Below are 24,757 nucleotides of genomic sequence, written 5' to 3' on the forward strand. Positions count from 1 at the left end.
ACAGTGTGATCCTAGATTGTATTTTGAAAGCAATGCCTATCTACAGGATTGAGATGAGAGTTTAGTTTAGGGGTAGAAGGGAAGAAAGGAACTAATGCAGAAATAATATCCATTCAGAGACTCAAAATACGAATAATTCAGTTACTTTGCAGAACAACTGTGAAATGAATATTTTATAGCTTCTTTCTAAATCCCTGGTAGATGTTTAAGCTATAAATAAAACATTCTAAAGCTTGAGTTTTTAAATGGCATTCAATTCTTAATTATTATAATATTTTCTCAAGGTTTTAATCTCTTCAGTTGATGCTTAGAAAACTTTCTTTGTGCAGCTTCTTTTGGCTGATACGGGGTGTCACCTTTTTTTTTTTTTGCGGTACGCGGGCCTCTCACTGCTGTGGCCTCTCCCGTTGCGGAGCACAGGCTCTGGACGCGCAGGCTCAGCGGCCACGGCTCACAGGCCCAGCCGCTCCGCGGCATGTGGGATCTTCCCGGACCACGGCACGAACCCGTGTCCCCTGCATTGGCAGGTGGACTCTCAACCACTGCGCCACCAGGGAAGCCCGGGGTGTCACCTTTTAATCATTTTAATCGTTGTATCATGAGATCTATTGAGATGTCTGATTCCTTGGCTAAGCTGTCATAATCTTTTTCCCTTTCTGCCTTTAGTCAGAATTACTTCATGTAAGTCTACTACATTTAACTTTTGTTATTGCCTTTTCCTGAGAAAAGTATATAAGATGTTAGAAATGGAAGATACCTAATTACAAGTTGTTTTCCCTCCTTAGAATTTTAAAAGCAACCTTTTGAAAGAGACATGAAGAAATACAGGCTAAATGATAGAGATAACATATGTTGAAATCGTTTCTTTAGATAGCTGAGTAACATTTTCTTTCCCCTTTCCTCAAGGTTTTTGTTTACAGATTACAATAGGTTGTCCAGTGTAGGTGGAGAAACATCAATGGCTGAAATGATTGCCACCCTCTCGGATGCTTGTGAAAGAGAGTTTGGCTTTTTGGCAACCAGGCTTTTCCGAGTATTCAAGACTGAAGATACGCAGGGTAGGACCTCCTTCTCTTCTTTGTGTGTATGTAGGGCTTGAGGATGGGGTGGATGCAGTGCATGAAAACATGAGTTGAACATCAGATTTGTTATATGCTGTCACCGTAATGATTGAGATTTTCTGGATGCTTGACATGTTAAAACCATTTGTTGTATTACAGGTAAAAATAAATGGAAAAAAACGTGTTGTCTCCCATCTTTTGTCATCTTCCTTTTTATCTTTGGCTGCATTATTGCTGGAATTACTCTTCTGGCTATATTCAGAGTTGACCCAAAGCATCTGACAGTGAATGCTGTCCTCATATCAGTTGCGTCGATAGTGGGATTGGCCTTTGTGCTGAATTGTCGTACATGGTGGCAGGTGCTGGACTCTCTCCTGAATTCTCAAAGGAAACGCCTCCATAATGCTGCCTCCAAACTGCACAAATTGAAAAGTGAAGGATTCATGAAAGTAAGCACTCACTGCTTCTTAGAAAATAATCCTGGGAGGTTCCTGGTGGTCCAGTGGTTAGGACTCCATGCTGTCACTGCCGAGGGCCGGAGTTCAATCCCTGTTCGGGGGGAACTAAGATCCCACAAGCCGTGCAGAAAATAATCCTAATGTGAATATGCTCCCCATGACCATGGGGCTTTAGGGAGTGTTAAAGCGTTGCATTTGTTTTTAGTTTTACTCTAGATTTTTCCTATGAAAATACATATGTGAAGTGGGAAAAGTTACAAAAATAACGTATTTTTATAAAACAGACTTTTATAAGATACTCAAAAGGTTGCAGATTATTCCACAGCTGGTAATTACTACCTAATAATATAGGTTGCCCTAGAGCCTGGTAGAGTAAGCAGATTGAACCACCAAAACATATAAGATAGGAACATACTTTTAGAACAGAAAAGGGCTTTATACAGTTACCTGCAGCCTCTTACTTTGATCAAGGTCACGTGCCATTGGGGGTCAAATGTAGTGTGGTATTTAGATTATTTGGATTTGCATTCAAATATGTCTTCTGACATTCAGAGCATGTGATCTCAGCAAGTAAGTCACTCAGCCAAGTCTGTCCTTTTAAAATGGATATGACAGTGTCTACTTTATTGTAATAAATGCTCTAATTTAGGTGAAGCACTTGCTACAGTTTTAAGCGGAACCACAACTGGCAGTGAGGACATTGGATTTCTTTTCTTCCTTTAGCTGACTTTCTGTCAGGCTTTTTAAGAAATGTGCTTAACCTTCTCAGATTTCAGTGCTTTGTATCCTTTCTTTTGCACAGGTTCTTAAGTGTGAAGTGGAATTGATGGCCAGGATGGCAAAAACCATTGACAGCTTCACTCAGAATCAGACAAGGCTGGTGGTTATCATCGACGGGCTGGATGCCTGTGAGCAGGACAGAGTACTCCAGATGCTGGACACCGTATGTCTGAACCACTTGAAATTTGTCATTGTCACATATGTGGCAGCTGAGAGGAGTCGCTTCATGAGTATCTCAAGTGGAGTTTGAATAATACTTCTTTTGTAAAAACAACCATGTTTTATGCAGAAACATAGCAAGAGTAAAAGTTTCATCACAAGCAGATTGAAACAATTCTAGCTTAACGGCAGTGTGAGGAAAAAAGTGAATAGAGGGTCTCTAAAGTCCATAGTGTGACTCCAGCTTTTCTTTGCAGATAGTTATGGTTGGAATGGAGTTAAGGGTAGGGAAACCACAGAATTTGTAGAGTTCTATTAAAGTAGGGCACGTCAGTGGCTCTCTGTAAGGTACGTTATAAACAGCAGTGTGTAACTGTGGTCGGAGACCAATGTGGTTAGTACGTCATCTGTATTCATGAATATTTCTCATGTGTGTTGATCTTACCTCTTATGTAGACCATAAGTGTCTCGAAATACGACAGGATTAATTGTTTTCTTTGGAGATTTTATCACTCTCAAATGTTGAAAAAGTGTCAGATGGTGACAAACCAGATTGAGACTTTGGTAAAATTTGTTTTCATGTAGAATAATACTTGAATGAAAAGGAAATGGTATTTTAAAAATATAGTCACCAAAGGACAACACAGATTTTGAAGAGGTGCTTTATTACTTTGGATAATTTAAAGTTTTTATCTTATCATAACTATACATTTCTTCTACCGCAGGTCCGAGTTCTGTTTTCAAAAGGCCCATTCATTGCTATTTTTGCAAGTGATCCACATATTATTATAAAGGCAATTAACCAGAACCTCAACAGCGTGCTTCGTGACTCAAACATCAATGGACATGACTATATGCGCAACATAGTTCATCTGCCTGTTTTCCTCAATAGTCGTGGACTAAGCAGTGCAAGAAAATTTCTTGTAACTTCAACAGCTAATGGAGATATTCCATGCTCAGATAATACAGGTAGAGATCGAGTTCCTCAGGTACTTTGGGTTTGAAGTAGTTCTATAGTTTTTTATGGTGCATCTCCTTTTACCTTGAAAAATACTGTTCATATTTCACTACTCTTTAAATATCACATACAACAGAGTTTTAATACAATGGTGCTTTCTTGATAAATTCTTTAAGGGTTGCAGGAAGATGCTGACAGGAGAGTTTCACAAAACAGCCTTGGAGAGATGACAAAACTTGGTAGTAAGACGGCCCTTAATAGACGGGTAAGTTACCTTATGTTTTGAGCCATTTGTTTGTATTGCTATTATTTAAATAAAACCAAGGTGATGCCACGTAATATTTTATAAATACTGCGTTGAGCTCATCAGTAAATTTTATCATTGGATTTCCTTTCAGCTTCAGGTGGTTTTTCAGGGAATGTCTGAACCTAGAGCCATAATAACTGTAAATTATATAGGAGTGCCTGTCCTCTCCCAGCCTGCTCTCAGCCCAGGTGCCACTCCAGATTCCAGACTGATTGAATCAGAACCTCTGAGGGTGAGATTTTAAAGCTCCCCAGATGATTTCATCGAGGGTTAGAGAACCACTGGGTTCATTCCAGGTCAAGTTGTGTTTATTCCAGGGACCCATGTCACCATAGCTGTAAGGGAGAGAGAGGCGTGTAGTGTGAGAACAATTCCTTGCTTTGTTTTCCTGTTGGCCTTCCTCCTTCCCCGACGTTTGTGAGATGTGTACTCTTTTTTTCTCCCCACATAGTGATTTTTGTGCCCTTCCCAGTCCCTTGGTTTTCTCCTGGAACACTGTAGTTTCCCTGTCCTACCCTATCTTTAGGAGCCTTCTTTTGTAAAGAATAAGGGAGTATTACAAGGCAGGAAGATGTCCACTTGCAGGTAAGTTATGGTGATAGTGCTGCTTAAGGATGGCTAGGCTGGGCTAGCATTAGCGCCATTTATTTTCCCCCCTAGTTTGCTAACATTAAATTGGGACATTTTACATTTTAAAAAATGTGTCTTCAGTGATATTTTGACTTTATGCCTCTACCATGTACAAGTATGGATGTGAAAATAATATTATGAATGACAGTTGACAGCTCTAAATTAAGAGCAGGGTGTGATTTACAGTTTTGAATTTCTGTCCTGTGAGTCTGGACTCCTGGGTTCCCTATAATTGTATCCACATTCCCCTGTCTCATGACCTTAGATGAGAACGCACCTTTGTTGTGCCTGTTCCTCCTCTGATTAGATGGGATTCCCTACCCCACCCCACCCAGGAGAGAGCCTTTAATTCTTATGCAGATGTGAGGATAGTTAGAGCAGCTGTGTCATACGTTTAAAAATAACCTAAAAATCAAAATGCTGAATCCTTAAATCTAGATGAGGGGTTATTTGCTTTATTATTTCAGGGTTCCTATAAATACTGAGCTCCCATAAGAGTTTGAGTTGAATTTTCTTTACACAATTCTGCTTATTTATGATCTTCAAGGCATCGAGCTTTCTCTGTGCAACTATAAATCAAAATACATCTGAAGCTAAACCATAGCATTTGATGCAGTTGCTGCTAATATTACTTTATAACTGTTCTGTAAATATTCTGCCTCAGGAAGTAATAATAATACCTGTTATTACTATATAGTCTTTCTCTTTGACTAAAATTTTGGATTGTTTTTGTTGTTGACATAAACATATATTAACTTCTCAAAAAGCCTTAAGTTCTCAGGCTCGAAGTATGGGTTCACTGTTTCAGGATACTTACCGAAGAAGACAGATGCAGCGCACGATTACTCGGCAGATGTCCTTTGATCTCACAAAACTGCTGGTTACAGAGGACTGGTTCAGTGACATAAGTCCTCAGACCATGAGAAGATTACTTAATATTGTTTCTGTGACAGGTGAATTTTGTTTTCTTACTGTTGTGTGGTAGATAATAAGGCTTAACATTAATAAAGCAATCCAATTTCAGAAACAAAAGGATGTACTGGGTTTATATGATTACACTGCTGAATACCAGTTTTATTCGCATTAAGTGTGTCTAATAAAACCAATATTAGCTTTGACAATGAAAATCAACTACCAGTTGTCTACTGTTATTTTAAAACTCGATGACTTAAAAATTTTAAAATTTCTTCTCAGCTTTAATTTTTCTCTTCGTATAAACATAATTTTATGCTAATTTGTATAACTGAGTATAATTAATTTATAATTTAAAATGTTGAAATTCAGATTTTACATGCTGCTCTTTCTGTTTTCAAAGATACATATTTTTTCTTTTTTTATTGTTAAATGAAATAAACAAATATTTATCAACTTAACCATTTTTAAGGGTACAGTTCCCATAGTTGTGCAGCCGTCACTACCATCCATCTACGTCACTCTTCATCTTGTAAACCTGGAACTCTCTTCTCATCCTCCTGCTCCTCTCCCCCCGGCCCCTGGCAGCCACCACTATACTTTGTCTCTACCATTTTGGCTACTCTGAATACCTCATATAGTTGGAATCATACAATATTTGTCTTTCTGTGACTAGCTTATTTCATTTAGCACAATTTTATCAAGGTTCACCCATGTTGTAGCATATTTCAGAATTTTCTTCCTTTTTAAGGCTAATATTCTACTGTATGTGTATACCAAGTTTTGCTTATCCATTCATCTGTCAATGGACATGTGGGTTGCTTCCATATTTTTAGCTGTTGTGAATAATGCTGCTATAACACGGGTGTTCATATATATTTTGGAGACAGTGCTTTCAGTTCTTTTTTGGTATATACCCAGAAGTGGAATTGCTGGGTCACATGGTGTTTCTATTTTAAACTTTTGGTGGAACCTCCATACTTTTTTCCATAGTAAAAAAAGAAGTTTTTCCCACCAACAGTAAACAAGCAATTTTTCTACATCCTCACCAACCTTGTTGTTTTCTGGTGTTTTGATAATAGCTATCCCAGTGGGTGTGAGGTGGTATCCCATTGTAGTTTTGACTTGCATTTCCCTAATGATTAGTGATGTTGAGCATCTTTTTATGTGCTTATTGGCCATTAATGTATCTTCTTTGGAGAAATGTCTGTTCAAGTCCTTTGCCAATTTTTGAGTCGGACTTTTTTTGCTGTTGTTGTTGAGTTTTAGGAGTTCCCTGTATATTCTGGATATTAATCCCTTTTCAGATATATGATTTTCAAATATTTTCTCCCATTCCGTGGGTTGCCTTTTTATTCTACAGATAGTGTCTTTTGATATACAGAATTTAAAATTTTTTATTAAGTTCAGTTTGTCTATTTTTTTCTTCTGTTACCTGTGCTTTTGGTGTCATGTCAAGAAATCATTGCCAAATCCAATATCATGAAGTTTTTATCCTGTGTTTTCTAATGCTTTAAGTCTTAAATTTAGGTCCTTGATCCATTTTGAGTTAATTTTTGTATATGGTGTTAGGTAAGTTCAACTTCATTATTTTGCATATGGGTATCCAGTTTTCCAAGCATCATTTATTGAAAAGACTGTCCTTTCCCCATTGAATGGTCTTGGCACCCTTCTCAAAAATCATCTGACCATATATGTGAGGATTTATTTCTGGGTTCACTATTCTGTTCTGTTGGTCTATTATGTCTGCATTTTGCCAATATCACACTGTTTTGATTACTGTAACTTTGTAGTAAGTTTTGAAATCAGGAAGTGTGATTCCTCCAGTTTTGTTCTTCTTTTTCAGGGATGTTTTAGTTATTCAGGGTCCCTTGAGACTCCATGTAAATTTTAAGATGGGTTTTTCTGTTTCTACAGAAAATGTCATTGGGATTTTGACAGGGTTACATTGAATCTGTAGATTGCTTTGGCTAATATTGACATTTTAACAATATTAAGTCTTCCAATCCATGAACTTAGGATGTCTTAATTCGCTTATATTTTAAAATGTTGAAATTCAGATTTTCTATACATCTATTTTATTTATTTATTTTTTTGCGGTACGTGGGCCTCTCACTGTTGTGGCCTTTTCCGTTGCAGAGCAGCTCTGGGCTCACAGGCTCAGCGGCTATGGCTCACGGGCCCAGCCGCTCCGCGGCATGTGGGATCTTCGCGGACCAGGGCTCAAACCCATGTCCACTGCATTGGCAGGCGGATTCTTAACCACTGCGCCACCAGGGAAGCCCCCGCTGCTGCTTTATTTCTTAACTGTTGTATGCTAGAACACTTCAAATACTTAACGTTATTTTTATTCACTCACACTTTTAAAATAGTTTGTCTGTTCTCTGTATCTGCTAGTTTCATGAATTCATGACTGCATTTGCTGTTGCCTTTGTTTGACTGCCCTAACTTTCTCCTCTTGCCTCAGCCCTTCCTCATCAGATTGACTCATACTCACCTTGCATAGCTTAGTTCTAGGGGTTACTTTCTTAAGGAAACCTTCCTGTAACTGCTGCTTCTGGATTTGGAGTGCATTTTTTATTTTCTCACAGCAATATGTGTGTATCTCCAGAAGAGTCTTATCTGTTAGGATTGTAAGTAATTGTTTTCTTATCTATCCATCTTTTCCAGTACACTCTTGAGTTCTTTTAGGGTGGGGAGTAAGCCTTCTGTGTCTGTCATCAGTAACTAACATACTGAATGAGTGAGGTTTAAAAACTCAATAGAGCAACTGTAGTTAGATTTGAAGCCTTCATTGCCTTCCCACAAATGTGTGGGGGATCAAGCCTAATCATGGGATGAAAATTAGTTCACATATTGTTTTAACCCATGTTTCCAATTCAGTTCTAAAAGTTTTTTTCACCAGTTTTTTATCTTTTAAAGTTCAAGAAGTATGTTGTCAATGTTGCAAGCACATTTTAATGCCTTGCTTCTAGTTGTCTAGGGTTTTAAACTTTTAGTTCTGTGTTAACCTGTTTATACTCTACTGAGAGTGGATCTCCTCTCGTCACAATTTGTGATTAAGTCATTTCATGATTTTTGTTTGATTTATTTGTCTGGCCCACTGGAGTGTAAGCTTCATGAAGGCTGGGATCATATCTCTTTCGTTAAGCATTTTATCCCCAGCGTTAGTATCATATATCCGTATATTGTGATACGTCAGTGAGTTTTTGTAGCTCTCAAATGCATGTGACCGTAGCTCGCTTGGATTGAAAGTAAAGACCTTGTCACGTTTTTAGCAGACCAGATCCCATTTTCTAGGGGAAAAGGAATCCGGTGATGATAATGTGGTTTGCCCATAAAAGCAGATCTGCTGAGGGAATGAGGGTTGAGGATATGGGAAGAATTGGATGGGGGAATTACAAATCTATATCTATTAGTAGTAAGGAAAGGGATGATTCATATTTGAACCAAAACAAATAGATATCTTAGTCTAGATAATGATGAAATAAAACTGACAATGTTTAAAAAGCAATGATATCAGCAGTTCAGAATTCCAACAAGATCAAGGAAAAATTGATGAAGCAATGAAACAAATCATCTGTTCCGAAAGTTCAGGGATTGCCAAGTGTCCTAATGTAGGCATGCCCAATGGTAGAACACTGAATTAGAGTCCTAAGAAAGCCCTGGTGATAGGAGTTTTTAAATATATGTAAACAAATTTTAGAAACATATTATTATTCACTTGATAGATTACTTACATAAGCCACCCTTAGTACATAAAAATGAAAGTGTGTGGGATTGTACATTTACCCGTAATAAAACGGGTAAATGTACAATCCAGCATATTTGGATTTGTTCAAGGTCCATAGGAGGATGGGGCTTATCATGGGTGCATTGATGTTCTGCTGTATGATTGTGGGTAGGGTCAAGACCGTCTGACATGCCATCCTGAAAGATTTTTGCCTGCATAAATGTCATCAAAGCAGTGTGTAGCACCAACGGCAAATCACAAAAAAATTACTTTAAAATTAAACAGAGTTGTGTTTAAGCCATATCCATATAAGTACTAGGTTTCAGTTTGTAGTGTAAATTAAATGGCAAATTTTAAAAGATTTAAAGTTGAATTATTTTTGAATATACAGAATATTTGGCTTAACGTTACATGCCTATTAATTTAAAACATTTTTTGTATTCCTTAAAGGGCGATTACTGAGAGCCAATCAGATAAGTTTCAACTGGGACAGGCTTGCTAGCTGGATCAACCTTACTGAGCAGTGGCCATACCGAACTTCATGGCTCATATTATATTTGGAAGAGACTGAAGGTATTCCAGATCAAATGACATTGAAAACCATCTATGAAAGGTACTTTATCTGACCTCTTTATATTTAAGTTTACCTTAGACTGAGTTGACTTTTCAGAAGAAAGTTAATGCATATAAAGCAAAATGAATACAAAATGTATAAAATGTAGAGTTCCGGGTTCAACTAATCATTCTCATTAATTCCATTATAATTTGGAGTTGTATTAGCACAGGTATATATCCCATTATGGAAAATTTACAGACTTATTTGTCTATATTCTTCCTATCTCAGTGTAACCTATATGATGAAAAATGTTTCATAGTCCTGTTAGCTCGATGTTATTTATATATACAAAATGAAAACCTTAAAACATTATTATTTATTTCTATTTTATTTTTTATTCTAAGTGTCTTTATAGAAATATTAAGGAGGTTACATTTTCCAAATCATTAGTGCAGGTATATTCACAGCTTTATATCTGGAGGATTTGGGGAACTGTGAATACTGGCTGGAAAACATTCTTTGCATTAAACAATAAAGGATTTATAAAATATATGAACAATTTATTGTTCTTTTATAGAACAATAAGTTGTTCTATAAAACAATAAAAAGAACTATTTTTCTTTTATAGTCAGTCATTTGAAGTACTTTTTTTTTTTTTTCACGGTACGTGGGCCCCTCACTGTTGTGTGGCCTTTCCCGTTGCGGAGCACAGGCTCCGGACGCGCAGGCTCAGCGGCCATGGCTCATGGGCCCAGCCGCTCCGCGGCATGTGGGATCTTCCCGGACCGGGGCACAAACCCGTGTCCCCTGCATCGGCAGGTGGACTCTGAACCACTGCGCCACCAGGGAAGCCCCTGAAGTACTTTTTAAATCTACTTCTGGTAAAGAAATTGATTAATTTTTTCTGGAAAGCCATACAGTTAATGCTCAGTGAAATGTCAAACATGGCAAGTTTTAAGAGTTTGACTTTCTTGTCAAATAAACAAATAAAATTATAATCCCTTTTGTTTACCAGAATACTTAATACCTTCAAAGTTTTCAGTTACAACTCTAAATAAAAATACCTCTTAGAAAAAGTATAATACAAGGGAACTATACAATTGTATAAAACTTGGTATAATTGAGACTACTCTTTTGAACATGTAAATGAAATATTAAATCTAACGAACCATTCAGTGTAGAGTTTATACATCAGAACTTTTAAGATACCAAGTAATTTTTCTTAGAGTATTGTCAGCATGTGGTTTTCATTATTTTCCAATCCCCAGTTTTCATGTACATATTTTATCTAATATTGTCTAGGTGAATAACTGATTCTAGAATATAGAGGCTGGTTGTAGTATCAAGTCTACAGACTTGAGCTCTTGTAGGTTTTGCTGTTTAATTTGTGCTAAATTAAACAGATTGAATTCTGTGAGCTGTGTCAAGTAGGTGCTCTCGTAGATGGCAGCGAAACACAGCTACCATGGGTCTGTGGAGCAGTGTCACTGATTGCATCTGCTCTTTGATGTTTTAGAAATCATCTTTTTATTATAAGATACATGACTGTTTTTTCCCTTGGTTGTGCAGTAAAATATTATTTCATGAATAAACGTTTGCATCATAGCATAGGTGCTGTATAATAATGAATGTTTGCTAGATGAGCACAGTTTTTGGTTTGATACACATAGGACTCAAGTCAGTCTCTTCACCTTCCTTTAATTGAATATAATGCTTAGAAGTTTATTGTGTCTCAGGAGTCCGGGAACATTGCTCAATTTCTCACATGTTAAGGACAGTGTGCCTAGGGTTCCCAGCACTGGGCCCTCTGCATGTTCTGTGAAGAGAGTGAGTAATTGGTGAAAGAAGGTCTGTGTCCTCAGGAAATAGAAGCAGGAGAGATGTGAAAATAAACAAAAAGTTTTTAAAGCTCTCAAAAAAATTCATAATTGAGTTCACTCAAAAAAAAATCTAAGCGTCTGCTACTTGGGGGCCCTGGTCCTGATGCTGGAGGTACAAAGGCGACCAGGCAAATATATGTTTACTTTTTGATCCTATAATCTCATGTGTAGAAATTTAAACACACACCTCCACAGTTATAAAACTGGTTGTACAGGGTTGTTTATTGTGACCTTATCTGTAGCAGCATAATTTAAATGCACATTTATGGGAACATTGCTTGGATAAATTATGGCACAGCTTCCATAATAGAGTGCCTCGTAGCTGTAGAAAATGAGAAAAAGCTATGATTTGATATGGTGAAAATTTCAGGATATATTAGTAAGTGAAAAATGCAAAAGAGTATATAACATGTTTCTGTTTGTATAAGGAAGAAGGGGGAATAAGTACGTCTGTATATACATATGTAAGTATATATTATTTTTCATGAAAATATAAAACAAACCCATGGGAAGGGTAAGCCAGAAACTAATAAAAATGTTTACCTAAAGAGGATGCTTACTTAGATGGGGAATGAGATGTCTCTGAATGTATATTTTTAATGTAGTTTGCCTTTCGTATCATAATCGAGAAACAAAAAGGATGGGAAAAGCAAACCCTAATATTGAATACAAACAGAAAGAGATGATCCTAATGGTACATGAAATTGAAAATATAACCACACAGAAAAAAATTAATTCAAACACCTTTGAACTCAGTTCTCTGATTCTTTATTCTTAGTATAATATACTGAAGACAAAATTAACTGCAAAGAAATCTTGAGCTTAGTAGGTTTGTTGCTGATAATAGTATTGGTATTATACTCCTGAAATCCTTTTGAATGTATCATAGGACAGAGTAAAAAATGAATTAATAGATATTTTTGGAAGCCAGTGTTCTCCCTGTGGGAGAAGGGATATACAAATATTGAATCGAAGAAATTAGGAGGAGCACTATGGTAGTAGACTGGATTTGGAGATATTAAATATTAACTCATAATTTAAAATGAGGTTTCCTCTAGTTTTGCCCACCAAAAGGGAGCAAAAATACCCCCAAATTGTGAGTGCATCTGGTGCCTAGATCTTGGTTTCTGATTGGGACTCCTTGGAGAAATGGCTGATTCCAGGTCTAAGGCAGGGAAAGCTCAGGGGGAGCCTGCATTGTTGTGCCAGAAATCAAGGAAGGAGAATGTTCAAAGACAGTGAGGTCTGCACAGAAGGGCACAGGACTTAGCTTGAAGGAGCACCTTTCAAACTTGGGCCCATTTGAGAATCACAAAGAAAAATGATGGTAATGGATTATAACATATCAACAAAAGAAATCCAGTGAGTCCACAGTAATACTTAGAAGAGAGGAAAAAGGAATAATTCTTTGTTTTAAGAGACTGCCAGCAGATAAGTGTAGAAGGAATGAATGAAGTAGAAAAATTATCATTTTTTTAAATCCCCAGTGTGATAATTGATTCAAGCAAGGATCATCGGTGGTTGCAGAAACCACTGGAGGAAAGTTGTTGGGGAACACAGGAGGCGTACATGGTCTCAAAATATCACCCCCAGGTTACATATAATTACAGCGAAGACACGTGCTTGCAGTGGCGATATCTGGCTGTCATCGCATTTTTAATCAAACAGTCAAGCCTGGCATCATTAATGGGGTGCATAGCATCATAGGCCACTAGATAAAATGTGGTAGAAGGTACCACATCACCTTTCTGGTACCGTTGCCAGCCGTGTTGTACTATGATTCTAATTCTGAGGAAGCAGCCAGATGAATCTGGAATGTGGAACATTCTACAAGACAACTGGCTTGAATTCCATATTGGTGACTGGGGGAGACTGAAGAGATAGGTCCCACAGCCAAAATGCAGTGTGTGAGCTGTGATAGGGATCTGTATCAGAAGAAAAGCAGGTCACTGAAGGGCATTTTGCGGGCAATTGGTAAGGAAGAATTTTTGAATTAATGTTAATTTCCTTAGGCATGGTAAGGGTGTTTGGGGGAGGTTCATGCTGAAGTATTGAAGTGTGAAATACACTTTCAGATGGTTTGGCAAAAGGAAAGTGTATGTATGTGTGTGTAGATACGCACATGTCTGTAAGTATACCTGTGTATATATTATGTGGATGTGTATACATGTACCTATATATGGGGAGGAGGGAGATAGCAAGTGTATTGCGACATGATGTTGACAGTTTGTGAATCTAGGTGAGGTGTGTTTGGGAGTTGGTTGTCCTGTTCTTTCACCTTCTCTGTGACTTAAAAAGACATTTTAACGCAGTGGAAAAGCACAGTAAATAGTTAAAATATAGGACGATAAACGCTATGATTTGAACAAATAAAAAGAGAGGAGGGATACAAACATGAAGTACCTGGTTCTTATTAAGAAATTTTCCTCTTCCCATTACTTTTGTTCTCCATAGTGATAGTTCAGTAAATATTTGTTGCTTTGTTAAGATTTTTACTTAAGGACATAGTTTACATTAAATGATTCCAAGAACTGTATTCCTTAGTACACTTATGTGGTTTTAGTAACCTTTACACACATGCCACGTGTAATTGAAGATCATTATGTATATATACGTAGCTCTATTGAAAGCTTTAAAAAAAAACCTACCATTTTGTTTCATGGTGGCAGGATGAATCACAAACCACACTTGATTGATTGATTGATTCTAATGTTAGAATCAGCTGGTACCTCTAAAAGGCATGGAGCAAGTGGATGCAGACGGTGCAGTGTTCATTAGTATTTTAAGACCTGCAATCCACAAATGCCAAGAAGTCAAGTTAGCCAGTTCTGTTCCTGTAGGAAGTAAGATGGACAGTCCATCAGTGAGGTCAAGTATGATCAGAATCTGCAACTCTTGGGTTAATGAGCTATTCAAGTGAAAAATCACATATATTTAAAAAATTTTTTTTAAATGCACAGTGTCTTATTTCTTTGCAGAAAATTTATCTTATTTCTTCTGCATGTTGTCAAACTATATAGAAAATATTGAGCATGTTTTTATGAAAATGAGCTTTTAACTTATCATTGGCAGTAATTTAAATTAGAAAGTCATGGTTTTGTAGTTTTCTAGTTACTTTTTTGCTGGGATAGTCGCTGGGAGACAAAAGATATAAAAAGGATGAAGAGTATTTCAGTCTCATTTTATTTTATTTTATTTTTTTTGCGATACGCGGGCCTCTCACCGTTGTGGCCTCTCCCGTTGCGGAGCACAGGCTCTGGACGCGCAGGCTCAGCAGCCATGGCTCACGGGCCCAGCCGCTCTGTGGGATCTTCCCAGACCGGGGCACAAACCCGTGTCCCCTGCATCGGCAGGCGGACTCTCGACCACTGCTCCACCAGGGAAGCCCTCAGTCTCATTTTAGATATTATCATTTGAATAAAACATGCCTTCCTGAAATCTTGTCTCTTTTCTTAAAGAAACCAAGATGAGTAGGTGTGAGACCTAATGGCTTCCCTTGATTTTTGTTTATCCATTCTAGTTAATTTTCTTCATTTAATGTGTATTTAGTGTGAGTTTTTACTATGGGTCAGGGCTTAGATTGTTGTCCTTTGTGCTTTCATGTGTTCCAGGGGCTGGCTGAGCAGGTGGGGTACATAGAGAGACAACTATACAAAGCATCTTAGGCCCTCGAGCAACTTACACACATATCTACACACACATACATACACTTTCCTTTTGCCAAACCATCCAAAAGTGTTTTTCACACCTAAATACTTCAGCGTGAATCTCCCCAAAACACCATTACCCGCCCCCCCACACACACCCTTTTTTTTTTCCTAGACCATTAGAGGGTGTATTACATACAACATATCTTTTGTCCCTAAATACTCAAGTGTTGAGAAACTTATATTCTGATTGAAGGTAAAACATACATATTTGAAACGACTGGAGGAAAGTAAAAATGTGATGGCTCTAACGGCCAATTAACAGGTTTTTATCAATGTCAGGCTAAAACATTGCCTTCTGGATGATAGAAAACTTTTCAGGCTAAAACTACTGTTATTTGCTAATAGGCAATTACTTGACCTTTTAAAACTTTCACCCTAATTTCTAGCATTTGAGCCTCAAGCTTATATGACTTCCTAATATTCAAGGAAACTTTCAAAAATTTATATTTTTAATTAATTAAAATATATCTTACAGACAAAAGAGAATGTATCACCTGTAGTTTAAAGATAATAGTAATTTTTCACCCTGTTCATTAATATATCAGTAGAACATTTGTCAAAGAAATGCTTTTGGGGGGGTATTTTTAATCATATAATAAAAATAGCTTGGAGTAAATTTTTGTAGGGGGAATATTTTATTTTGTTCAAATAAATATAGATTGTTATATATTGGAGGTATAATGAGGTAATGGGAACTTTGTTTTACCATTAAGTTAATTTCTTATTTTGGACTTCAGCTCTTGGTGGGCCTGCCATCCATGAATGGGTTGGATTCAGGGTGATTTTGAGATGCCTTTTTTTTTTTAAAGAAATAATTGTGTCCTATATACCTGCAAATACTTATAAAGACTGCTTTGTCGGTAGTCTAAGGAAGAGAAAAAAGACAATGTAATAAGAATCTGAGAATTCATTAAGGAATTGACAAAGTAATTTAAGATGATTTCTTAATGAAAAACTATAGGAAGCCAATTTGATCAACATTGAAAAATCATATATTGGAATATGTTAGAATAACTTAGATGACTGTTTCTAGTTAACCATAGTTGAGTTCTCTGATGCTATTGCTTGTCATTTGAATAATAAAAAGTGTTATTTACAACAGACAAAAAGCAGCAGTATATAATTGATATTCATTTATTTTATTAAAGAAATCTGATTTGGTGAAAACAATCAGAAAATAGTATTTTTAACACTAGTAGTAAAATTTTTTTAATCCATAAAAAGCCTCATTTATTTTTATAGCAATTTGATGACACATCTGCTTGATATATTCAGCTGAAAAAGAAAATGTTGGTTCTTGGTGTTTGGTAAAATTGCTTTGTTAAATTATTTTCTAAATTGTTCAACTTTTAACAAATGACATTTGATACTAACACTGGAAAGCAATTTCAGCTAATTAAGTAGATCCCTCTGTAAACCATTGGAACATTAAGATGACATACTGTTCATTCAAGATTATTTTAATTGGTACAATTATTGTAATTTTCTGGCAATTATGTGTTGAGCTAAAAGCTTTTGTCTAGATCATTTGAGGGCTTTTTTTGTTAACATACATTTAGTAAGAAGAAAGGGAGTAAAATAAAAACTGTAGATAAAGATTTTCTGTCTACTTTTATTACAGAGTTTTAGACACCATTGAGATATTTTAGTATAAAACTTTATTTCTGATATTTTTCAGTTCGCATTTTAAGCAGTGATAGAGGTTTTTAAAAGATCAATTTAAATAGTTTTCATGAAGATAATATTTCAAATTTCTGTTTTGACACTGCTCAACCAGCCTTTTACTTAGGATGATGTGGTCAGAATTAGTTTTGTGATAAGGATAATGCCTTACCAAACAATACTTTGTTTTGGTCCTTTATTTTGATTTTTTAAAAACAATTTAATAAGTTTTGAGGAAACCTCAGAATCATAGCCATTTTCTTTTTGCGGAAATATCTACTACTTGCTGACTAGACACTGCAGACATCTAGTTTGTAGCATTTATCCTAAATTCAGTATCTTTAAATTATTCAAGTAGCAGTATTTCTGTACTTAGGATGTTTTTCATAATAAAACATCGTATCATCTGATAGTCCTTCCTGATACTCACCCGAAGTTTTCATAAGCTTAGTTTTATCACTTCTAGTTATCTCATGCCTCTGTTTAGCTCTCACTCACCGCCTTCCTCTTTCCTTGAAGTTCTGGGTGATTACTGGTACCCCTCCCTACCCCATTGTGTGGCCCAGATTATGCACAGGCTTGTTTCTTTTGCATGTGGACTTAAGTTATAAATTTGAATAGCATAAAAAAATTGGACAGTAGTTTAGATTTGCAAAGAAGTCTTATCTCCTTTGTAGCACAAAGTACATTCTTTGTACTGATGATTTTTTCTTAATTTAGGTTTTGAGATACTATAAATATTTATTCCCAGTACTGTTTTATGTATGCTCTTTTAGTGTTTTTTATATATAGTTGAGAATCTTAATGAAATTCTATCTTCTTGACATGATGTGTCTTCTCTGTAGGTGTTGGTGTTGTCATCATTCCACCATTATTAAATTACTGTCTTGTGTATAGTTATTATTTCCATTTTTTGCCCCAAAACACTCTTGCCCTTAATGTATATATAAGGTAAATACTTTATTCAGGGGTTCAATACTTTATCAATATCTTTATCTTTAAAAAAAAAAAAACCTGATTGAATTTTTTTGCAAAATCATGAAATAATTCTCCATATAGGAAAGGAAACTAAGCAGGTTTGTGCTGAAAAAAATAAAATATAATCTAAAATAGAAATCATATTTTAACTGGATAAAATAAATAACAGTATATTTGCTAGGTTTAATGTGAAGATTGAGTCTTCAAACCATGAACAAAGATGCCGTAAACAAATGTAATGTTGACAGTTAAACATGCATTTCTTATTATGCATTGTTTATTTTTATTCATTGTCTTTGTGGAAATTGATTGGAAAATTCAGGTTCCTAAAGATAAATAAAGGTGAAGGGCAGAATTTTTTAGTTTACTTCGATATACCTGCAAATCATGCCTGTTTGTTGTTCAGAGAAAAAAAAGAAGCATGAAAACTAGACATGTTTGACTGTTTTTTGAGTTTATCTATTTATATATTTTGCTACTTCTTTATTGTTGCTACCAGACTCGTAGCAACATCCAAACATATGAGAGAAATTAATGGGAGAAAGCTTAGAATTCATTCATTTATTCAGGAAATAGTTATTGAGCACCCATTATGAACCAGGCACCATTGTAGGAGCCTGGATATGTCCATGACCAATACAGACACAGATCCCTAAGCTGAGGAGCTTATTACTCTATCAGGGAGGTATGAGTGATAAACAGTCTCTGTAACACACACCTCTACAGCATGTTAAGAGGTGACAAGTGCTATGGAAAAAATAAAAAGCAGAGTTAGGGGGAGGAAGAGTGGTGCAGGGTCCAGACTGCTCAAGAGGCTCAGGGGAGGCCTCCTTGAGGAGAGAAATATTGACCAGAGACTTGAAGGAGGAGAGAGAGAATTAGCCAAGTAGGTATCTAGGGAAAGCGTTTCTAGGCAGAGGGAACAGTTTGGACAAAGGGCCTAAGGCTGGAGAGTGCCTGGGTTGTTTGGGGAACAGCAACAACAAGGGATCTGGTGTGGCTGGAGGGAATTCTGTAGGGGGAAGCAGGGGAGATGAGGTCGGGGAGGTCAGGGGGTGCGGGTCACCGACAACTTTTAGGAGGAACATTGTAAGGACTTTGGCTTTTACTCTGAGTAAAATAGAGATCCACTGCAGGGCCTTGAAAAAATTGTACACGTACCCGGAATGCTCTAAGGTGCCTGTTATTTGGTCATATCAGTGTAACTTGGAACCGACTTAGGGAACCCTGTTGACCTAAGGGAGTGTATTTTCAGAATCCTGTGCTGGGAAGAAGATAACAGTGAAACTGGGTAGAAAAATTAGGGTAAATGGAAAGTTGTGGAGAAAGTAGGTGGCAGTCGCACAGTAAAGATGAAATGAGCAGTAGAGAATGGTCCATGGTGGCACTCCACGAATATGAGAGAGATGAGAAATGAGTAACATCATCTATAGTCTTGTTGCAGTGTCCTGATAGAAAACTCATTAGTTACTCTAAACATCTGCAAGAATTTATATGACTTCCCTGCCTGTTTCTTCTGCTGTAATAGTTTCATGTTTCTTAAGATCATTTATTCTTTATTTTCTGATAAAACGATGGATTTATAAGCGTAATTTTTGGGTCAGTGTTTTCACCTGCCTCTTTCCTTTGGAATTGCCAACTGCATGTCCTGTCCTGCCCCGCTACCCCTCACATCTAAACCCCAGCTTGAGAGTGAAAGGTGCTTCCCGCTGCATTGAAAACTGATAGGTGTACAGAGCACCTTGCTTGTAGAGTAGTATTGAATTTGATGTATGAGTAGTGTAAGATGGAAGTGGTGGTCATTTCAGTATCAAATTGGGTTCTAAGGATAATGAGAAATAGTTGGTCAGAATTCTAAATACAGGAATCAGGTTTATCTGGAACTCCAAACGATCTTAGCATGGATTTCCGGCCCCTCCTCATGCCTTCTCCCTCTTGCCTTTTACCTTTCCACCTGTATTTATCTCTGGCCCATCCTCCCCTCTCCCACCTTATTCTGGTCTCACCTTAAATGTCACTACCTCGGGAAGCCTTTTGTATCCAGGCATATCCCAGTCTCCAAGATTTTATTAGATGTGTTCATTATACACTGGTATGTTACTTCATGATACTTCCCATAGTTACCTTTTATAAATATTTGCATTGCTGTTTCTTTAATATTTGTTTCCTGAACTAGACTCTTAACTCCACGAAATGTAACTTCCTTAAACCTTTCTGAATTCCTTGTTTCTAGACATTCTTGGCATAGAGTAGGCAGTAGTGGGTATTTCTGAAAGAATAAAGAAATATGATGATGACATTTGCATTGAGGAAGGCATGGATTTGGGGAAGGTGGTAAATGAGAAGCCACATTTTATCTTGAAAAAAATAACTGTCCATACAGACGTGTCCTTCTTTGGTTCTAAACATGGGTAAACATTTTCCTTTGTCATTAATACCAGTAGATCCCTGGGCAAGGCACATAGAACGTTTTCAGAACACAAAGGTTGAATGGTGACTACATATTTCAGCTGATACCTAGTAGGTTCTGCCTTTTGTCAGGTGATAGTAAAATCAAAGCAGTGTTTTCCTAGGCATTTCCCTGTAACGGTGAGTTCAGCTGCGTTTGGAAGGTTTCTTACATTCGTAATGGTTTTATGAATGGCCCGATTTGGAGTTGCTTCCTATGGGCACACTTTGAGACAGGTTCCTCCCACTTTAGTTTCTATTTACAGGCTGTTGTCAGTATTGTTTAAAAAGGCCCTTTGACTTAGCTGGACTCTGTTTTTGTTATGCTAAACATTTTGATTGTGTTCATTCATTAACCGAATGTTTATAGAGTTTATTACGTGCCGGCACATGCTAATAAAAGCAGTAACTAGTATTACTTGAGCCCTCAATATATGCCACACATTGGATTTGCCTAGATTATTTCATTTAATACTCATAACTCTGGGAGGCAGAGAGAGCGGGCATTACCTAAGTTCATACGGCCATAGCTGTTGGAGCTTCCCCAGCCCCATTTCTGGAAGCCAGGAGGCTGTCTGTGACTACGGAGCTAGGCAGTGGGTCTGAGATATTAGAAATGCAGAACTAAACTAATTTTATTATTTCCAGATATAATTTATTCATTTTCAAGTGAATATTTAGAATCATTTATTGTGTATCAATGGGAATGTTGTAGCAAATACACATTTTTTTAGAGGATGGAATTTATCTTTTCCATTAAAAAAATGCAAACTTCTTAGCAACTTATGTAAAACCCCAAATCAGTGCTTCATTCAGTTCTGATTGTGTCTACCAACTGCAGTAGGTTTTGTACGGAAAACTGAAAAAAATAAAATCAGTTGTGATATTTAGCACTTAAACAGCTGGTACATCTGTGTGTTTAAGCCTTTATACCATTTTTATGTCTGCTAAGTGTCTGTAATTTTTTTCTTGATAGCGTTTTCAATAGCTTTTCTTTTGTTTTCAATAGGGTAAAATTGATTTTTTAAATATTTTCTCATTTAAACTCATAATGCCATTTTCAGTATTTTATACTAATATAGAACAAAAAAGGAATTTTTTAAAACTAATTTATTTATTTTTGGCTGCGTTGGGTCTTTATTCTTGCGTGCAGGCTTTCTTTAGTTGCTGTGAGTGGGGACTGCTTGTTGCGGTGCGTGGGCTTCTGATTGTGGTGGCTTCTCTTGTTGCGGAGCACGGGCTCTAGGAGCACAGGCTTCAGTAGTTGTGGCACGCGGGCTCAGTAGTTGTGGCTCGCGGGCTCTAGAGCGCAGGCTCAGTAGTTGCAGTGCACGGGTTTAGTTGCTCCACGTCATATGGGATGTTCCCAGACCAGGGCTCGAACCTGTGTCCCCTGCACTGTCAGGCAGATTCTTAACCACTGAGCCACTAGGGAAGCCCAAAGAAGGAATTTTAAATGTTTCAAAGTTGTGTGTTTCTAACTTTAACATGAAAAACTAAAATATATTAACTAAGAAGACTATTTGAAAACAGTATTAAAAAATCAGTTTTTCTAAATATGTTTTAATATGTAAAATAAAAAATATCATTACCTATGCAGGTTTATAGTTTATTTTATAATACAATAAGAATATTATGCATATTTACATTAAAAAAACGAACATGATTATTGAAGGATTCAAATTTGTCCAAAAAGTTAAATATACCATTAGAGATCAGGTAGAGATCAGTATTTTCCCTGAAATTATTTTTTTTCAACAGAGGTTTGTGATTTCAGAATTTCAAATGAAAATACTTTTAAGACTTTTCAAAATTTGAGAATAAGCAAAGGTAATGTATAATAAAAATGCCAGCTAATTGAAGTGCTAAGGTAATGGTGAGATGCTTATGTAAAACCACGAAGCACATGACCTCTGTTTGCAATGTCCAAAAAGTCCACGAGGGGGGAGTATTTCACCAGAAACATTGTTAGCACGGTCGGCCAAGAAATAAGAGTGAATGCGTTTTGCTTTCCCTTTTCCATGGCAGCAAAACAAGAAAAACACTGAGTTTAATGAACATTTTAAACTGTCTAAGGTTCAACTTTCACTCCTGTTATTTAAAGAATGGCTTCACAGGACTTTTGTAAGCACTGAGAATCATGATCATAAACGAATGGTTATCTGATCGTATGGTATAGTTTTTATTAAGTTTAGTGTAGTACTTTTTTCTCCTAAAATTCTTTTAAAGTTACTATTGGGCAAAGGGATATGAAGAACAAGGAGTTTTTTTTAATTGATCTGCTTACAAATTTATGTTTATATATTAAAATACTAAATCGTAAACATTGTAGATCTTGGGTTCCGTGCTGATTAAACGTTAAAGCTTTAAGATAACTCATATAATAAAAGTTTTGCTTTAATCTTGGGCATATTTATAGGCAGACTCTGAGTTCAGAGCCTCCACTCCCTGATTGTTATTCAGAATTTTACTGCAAAACATTTGTGCCCTGTATATGATTAGCGTAACACTTCTTACGATTTCTTAAAGGCAGCAATAACATGAACATCTCTTATTGCTTGCTAGCACCTCACGATGTTATTAGTGTTCCTCAAACAGCTATGAAAATTGGATCTTATTTACTTTTGTCAGAATATTTTAAAATGTCATATCATCATATAAACTCTTGATATAAAACTAGGGCTTTGCTTTTTTAATGAGAGAGAACTATTTTCATATTGTCTGTTGTGAAATGTTTTGCCTCAACCTCTTTACTGAAGTTTTCTCTGTTACCTTAGCTTGAAATTACTGTTTTGTCATCTGAATTGCTATCATCTGATCACCTGCATGGGACTACTGGGGTAGGCATCATGCTATAGTACATGGTTTTTCAGGCTTTTTCCCCCCTGGTGGAAACCTTGTTGCAAATTCAATCTTATGTATAAACCCAATAAATAAAGCAGAATGAATATAAATTAATTGATTCAAATTATAACATTTCCTGATAAATTCAGATAGGAAAATGAGCTGTTCTGAAGAATATTAAAATTAAAACGGTGGATGATTGTTGCAGTCCTGTGTTGGATCAAGCATCTATTTGTTTCTATACTTAGTTTTGGTAATGTAATATCAAGATAATTCTAAATCATGAGTAGATGCAAACGTTAACCAACTTTTAAACTTGCTTTGCAATGGTGGGATATTTTCAATTAATCTGATTCAGAAACTTGAAAGTTTAATTGGGGATTTTGTTTCTTAGGTGAATCACTAATATAATTTTACAGTTGCTCACATTTTTTTTTAATAGTCAAAGTGTTGGGTGCTGCTTCTCTGACTGGGTCCTGTCACCTGGGTCACGTCACGAATTATTACTGAGATTTTCTAACTAGCTTTGGCACTCTGTGCTCAGGCACGTAGGGTGGAGTAGTGTACTGGCTTGAGTAATTTTGTTAACGGAAAAGTGCTGGTCTGGATTTTAAAACAATGAAGGAATTTGAATATATACATGAAGATGGAGGAGAAACTTTATTTCCAAGTCTGCAAAAAATTGAAACAAAAAACCAGGATAACTTGCTAACACAGGCTTATATGTTGGTCTTCTTCAGTGTGTTAAAATTTAATGTGTAACAGCATTCTATTTTATTATATTTTAAGGAGTTAAAAACAGGTAAATCATTAATTTAAGAATCGTGAGCCATGTCTGTGGCACTCGGTTTGAACCAGCGCAGGGAGCAGGGTACAGGGTTGTGAATCTGGCCGACGCAGGCTCCAGCTCTGCCCCTTACAGCCAGGCCATGTCAGGCCAGTTGCTTAACCTCTCTGAGCCTCAGGTTCCTCATTTTAAAAACTGAAATAACACCTCATGGAGCGTTGGGAAATTAGATAAACTAGATAAAACATCTGGCTCAAAGAATGGCAAGCAGTAGGTATTCAGCAAATACTGGTTTTTAAAAAAATTTTTCCTTTCAGTTCTTTACAACATTTAAATATCTTTTCTATTAGATTTTATATAAGAAAGGGCTACCTCACACAGAGCATTTTACATAATACACATAAATGAAGGCAGTGCCTTACCAGTATTACGGTTGAGCCTCAGCAGATACTTTCTTCGTTACTTCTCTGGGCTTTCGTGTCTTACCTTCCCTGTTGATCCTTTCTCATCCCTGCAGTTACCAAAAGTACAGTCTTGCAGCCAGTAAAATTATGCTTACGTGTCTCGTGTTTACACTGCGAATCAAGGGAGCTCGGACATGGAAGGGACATCTGTGCGTAGGCCAGAGCTTTCCTTCATCACTTTGAGAGAAAGAGCATTTCCCCACATGGCAGGGGCTTGGGAAGCATCTGGAGGGCCACAGATAGGCCCTCAGAAATCTACCTCAGCCCCTTTGAAATAAGGAAGCTGGAGTCTAGAGAGTTAAATGACGTGTCCCAGATCACACACCGTTAACAAGTGACCCACCCTTTAAATACATTTTTATGCCTTAAAAAAGTCTCAAGGCTTTTAATTTTAATTGTCAAACATTACAGCCTTATTTTAAGGAATCTG

General features: G+C 36.7%; 1 protein-coding gene across 14 annotated transcripts in view; it reads left to right on the forward strand.

Annotated features, from left to right (window-relative positions):
• KIDINS220 (kinase D interacting substrate 220) overlaps positions 1-24,757 on the forward strand; it is a 104,298-nt gene that overhangs the window by 39,629 nt on the left and 39,912 nt on the right. For all 14 annotated transcript variants that reach the window (XM_067703755.1, XM_067703756.1, XM_067703758.1 and 11 more), the window contains exons 16-22: positions 907-1,058; positions 1,221-1,510; positions 2,322-2,462; positions 3,184-3,427; positions 3,593-3,681; positions 5,162-5,306; positions 9,449-9,611. In XM_067703755.1, the coding sequence (XP_067559856.1) occupies positions 907-1,058; positions 1,221-1,510; positions 2,322-2,462; positions 3,184-3,427; positions 3,593-3,681; positions 5,162-5,306; positions 9,449-9,611 (1,224 nt within the window). The remainder of the gene's footprint in view (positions 1-906; positions 1,059-1,220; positions 1,511-2,321; positions 2,463-3,183; positions 3,428-3,592; positions 3,682-5,161; positions 5,307-9,448; positions 9,612-24,757) is intronic.

Source organism: Pseudorca crassidens, chromosome 14 (genome assembly GCF_039906515.1).
Source record: "Pseudorca crassidens isolate mPseCra1 chromosome 14, mPseCra1.hap1, whole genome shotgun sequence".
Classification (NCBI taxonomy): domain Eukaryota; kingdom Metazoa; phylum Chordata; class Mammalia; order Artiodactyla; family Delphinidae; genus Pseudorca; species Pseudorca crassidens.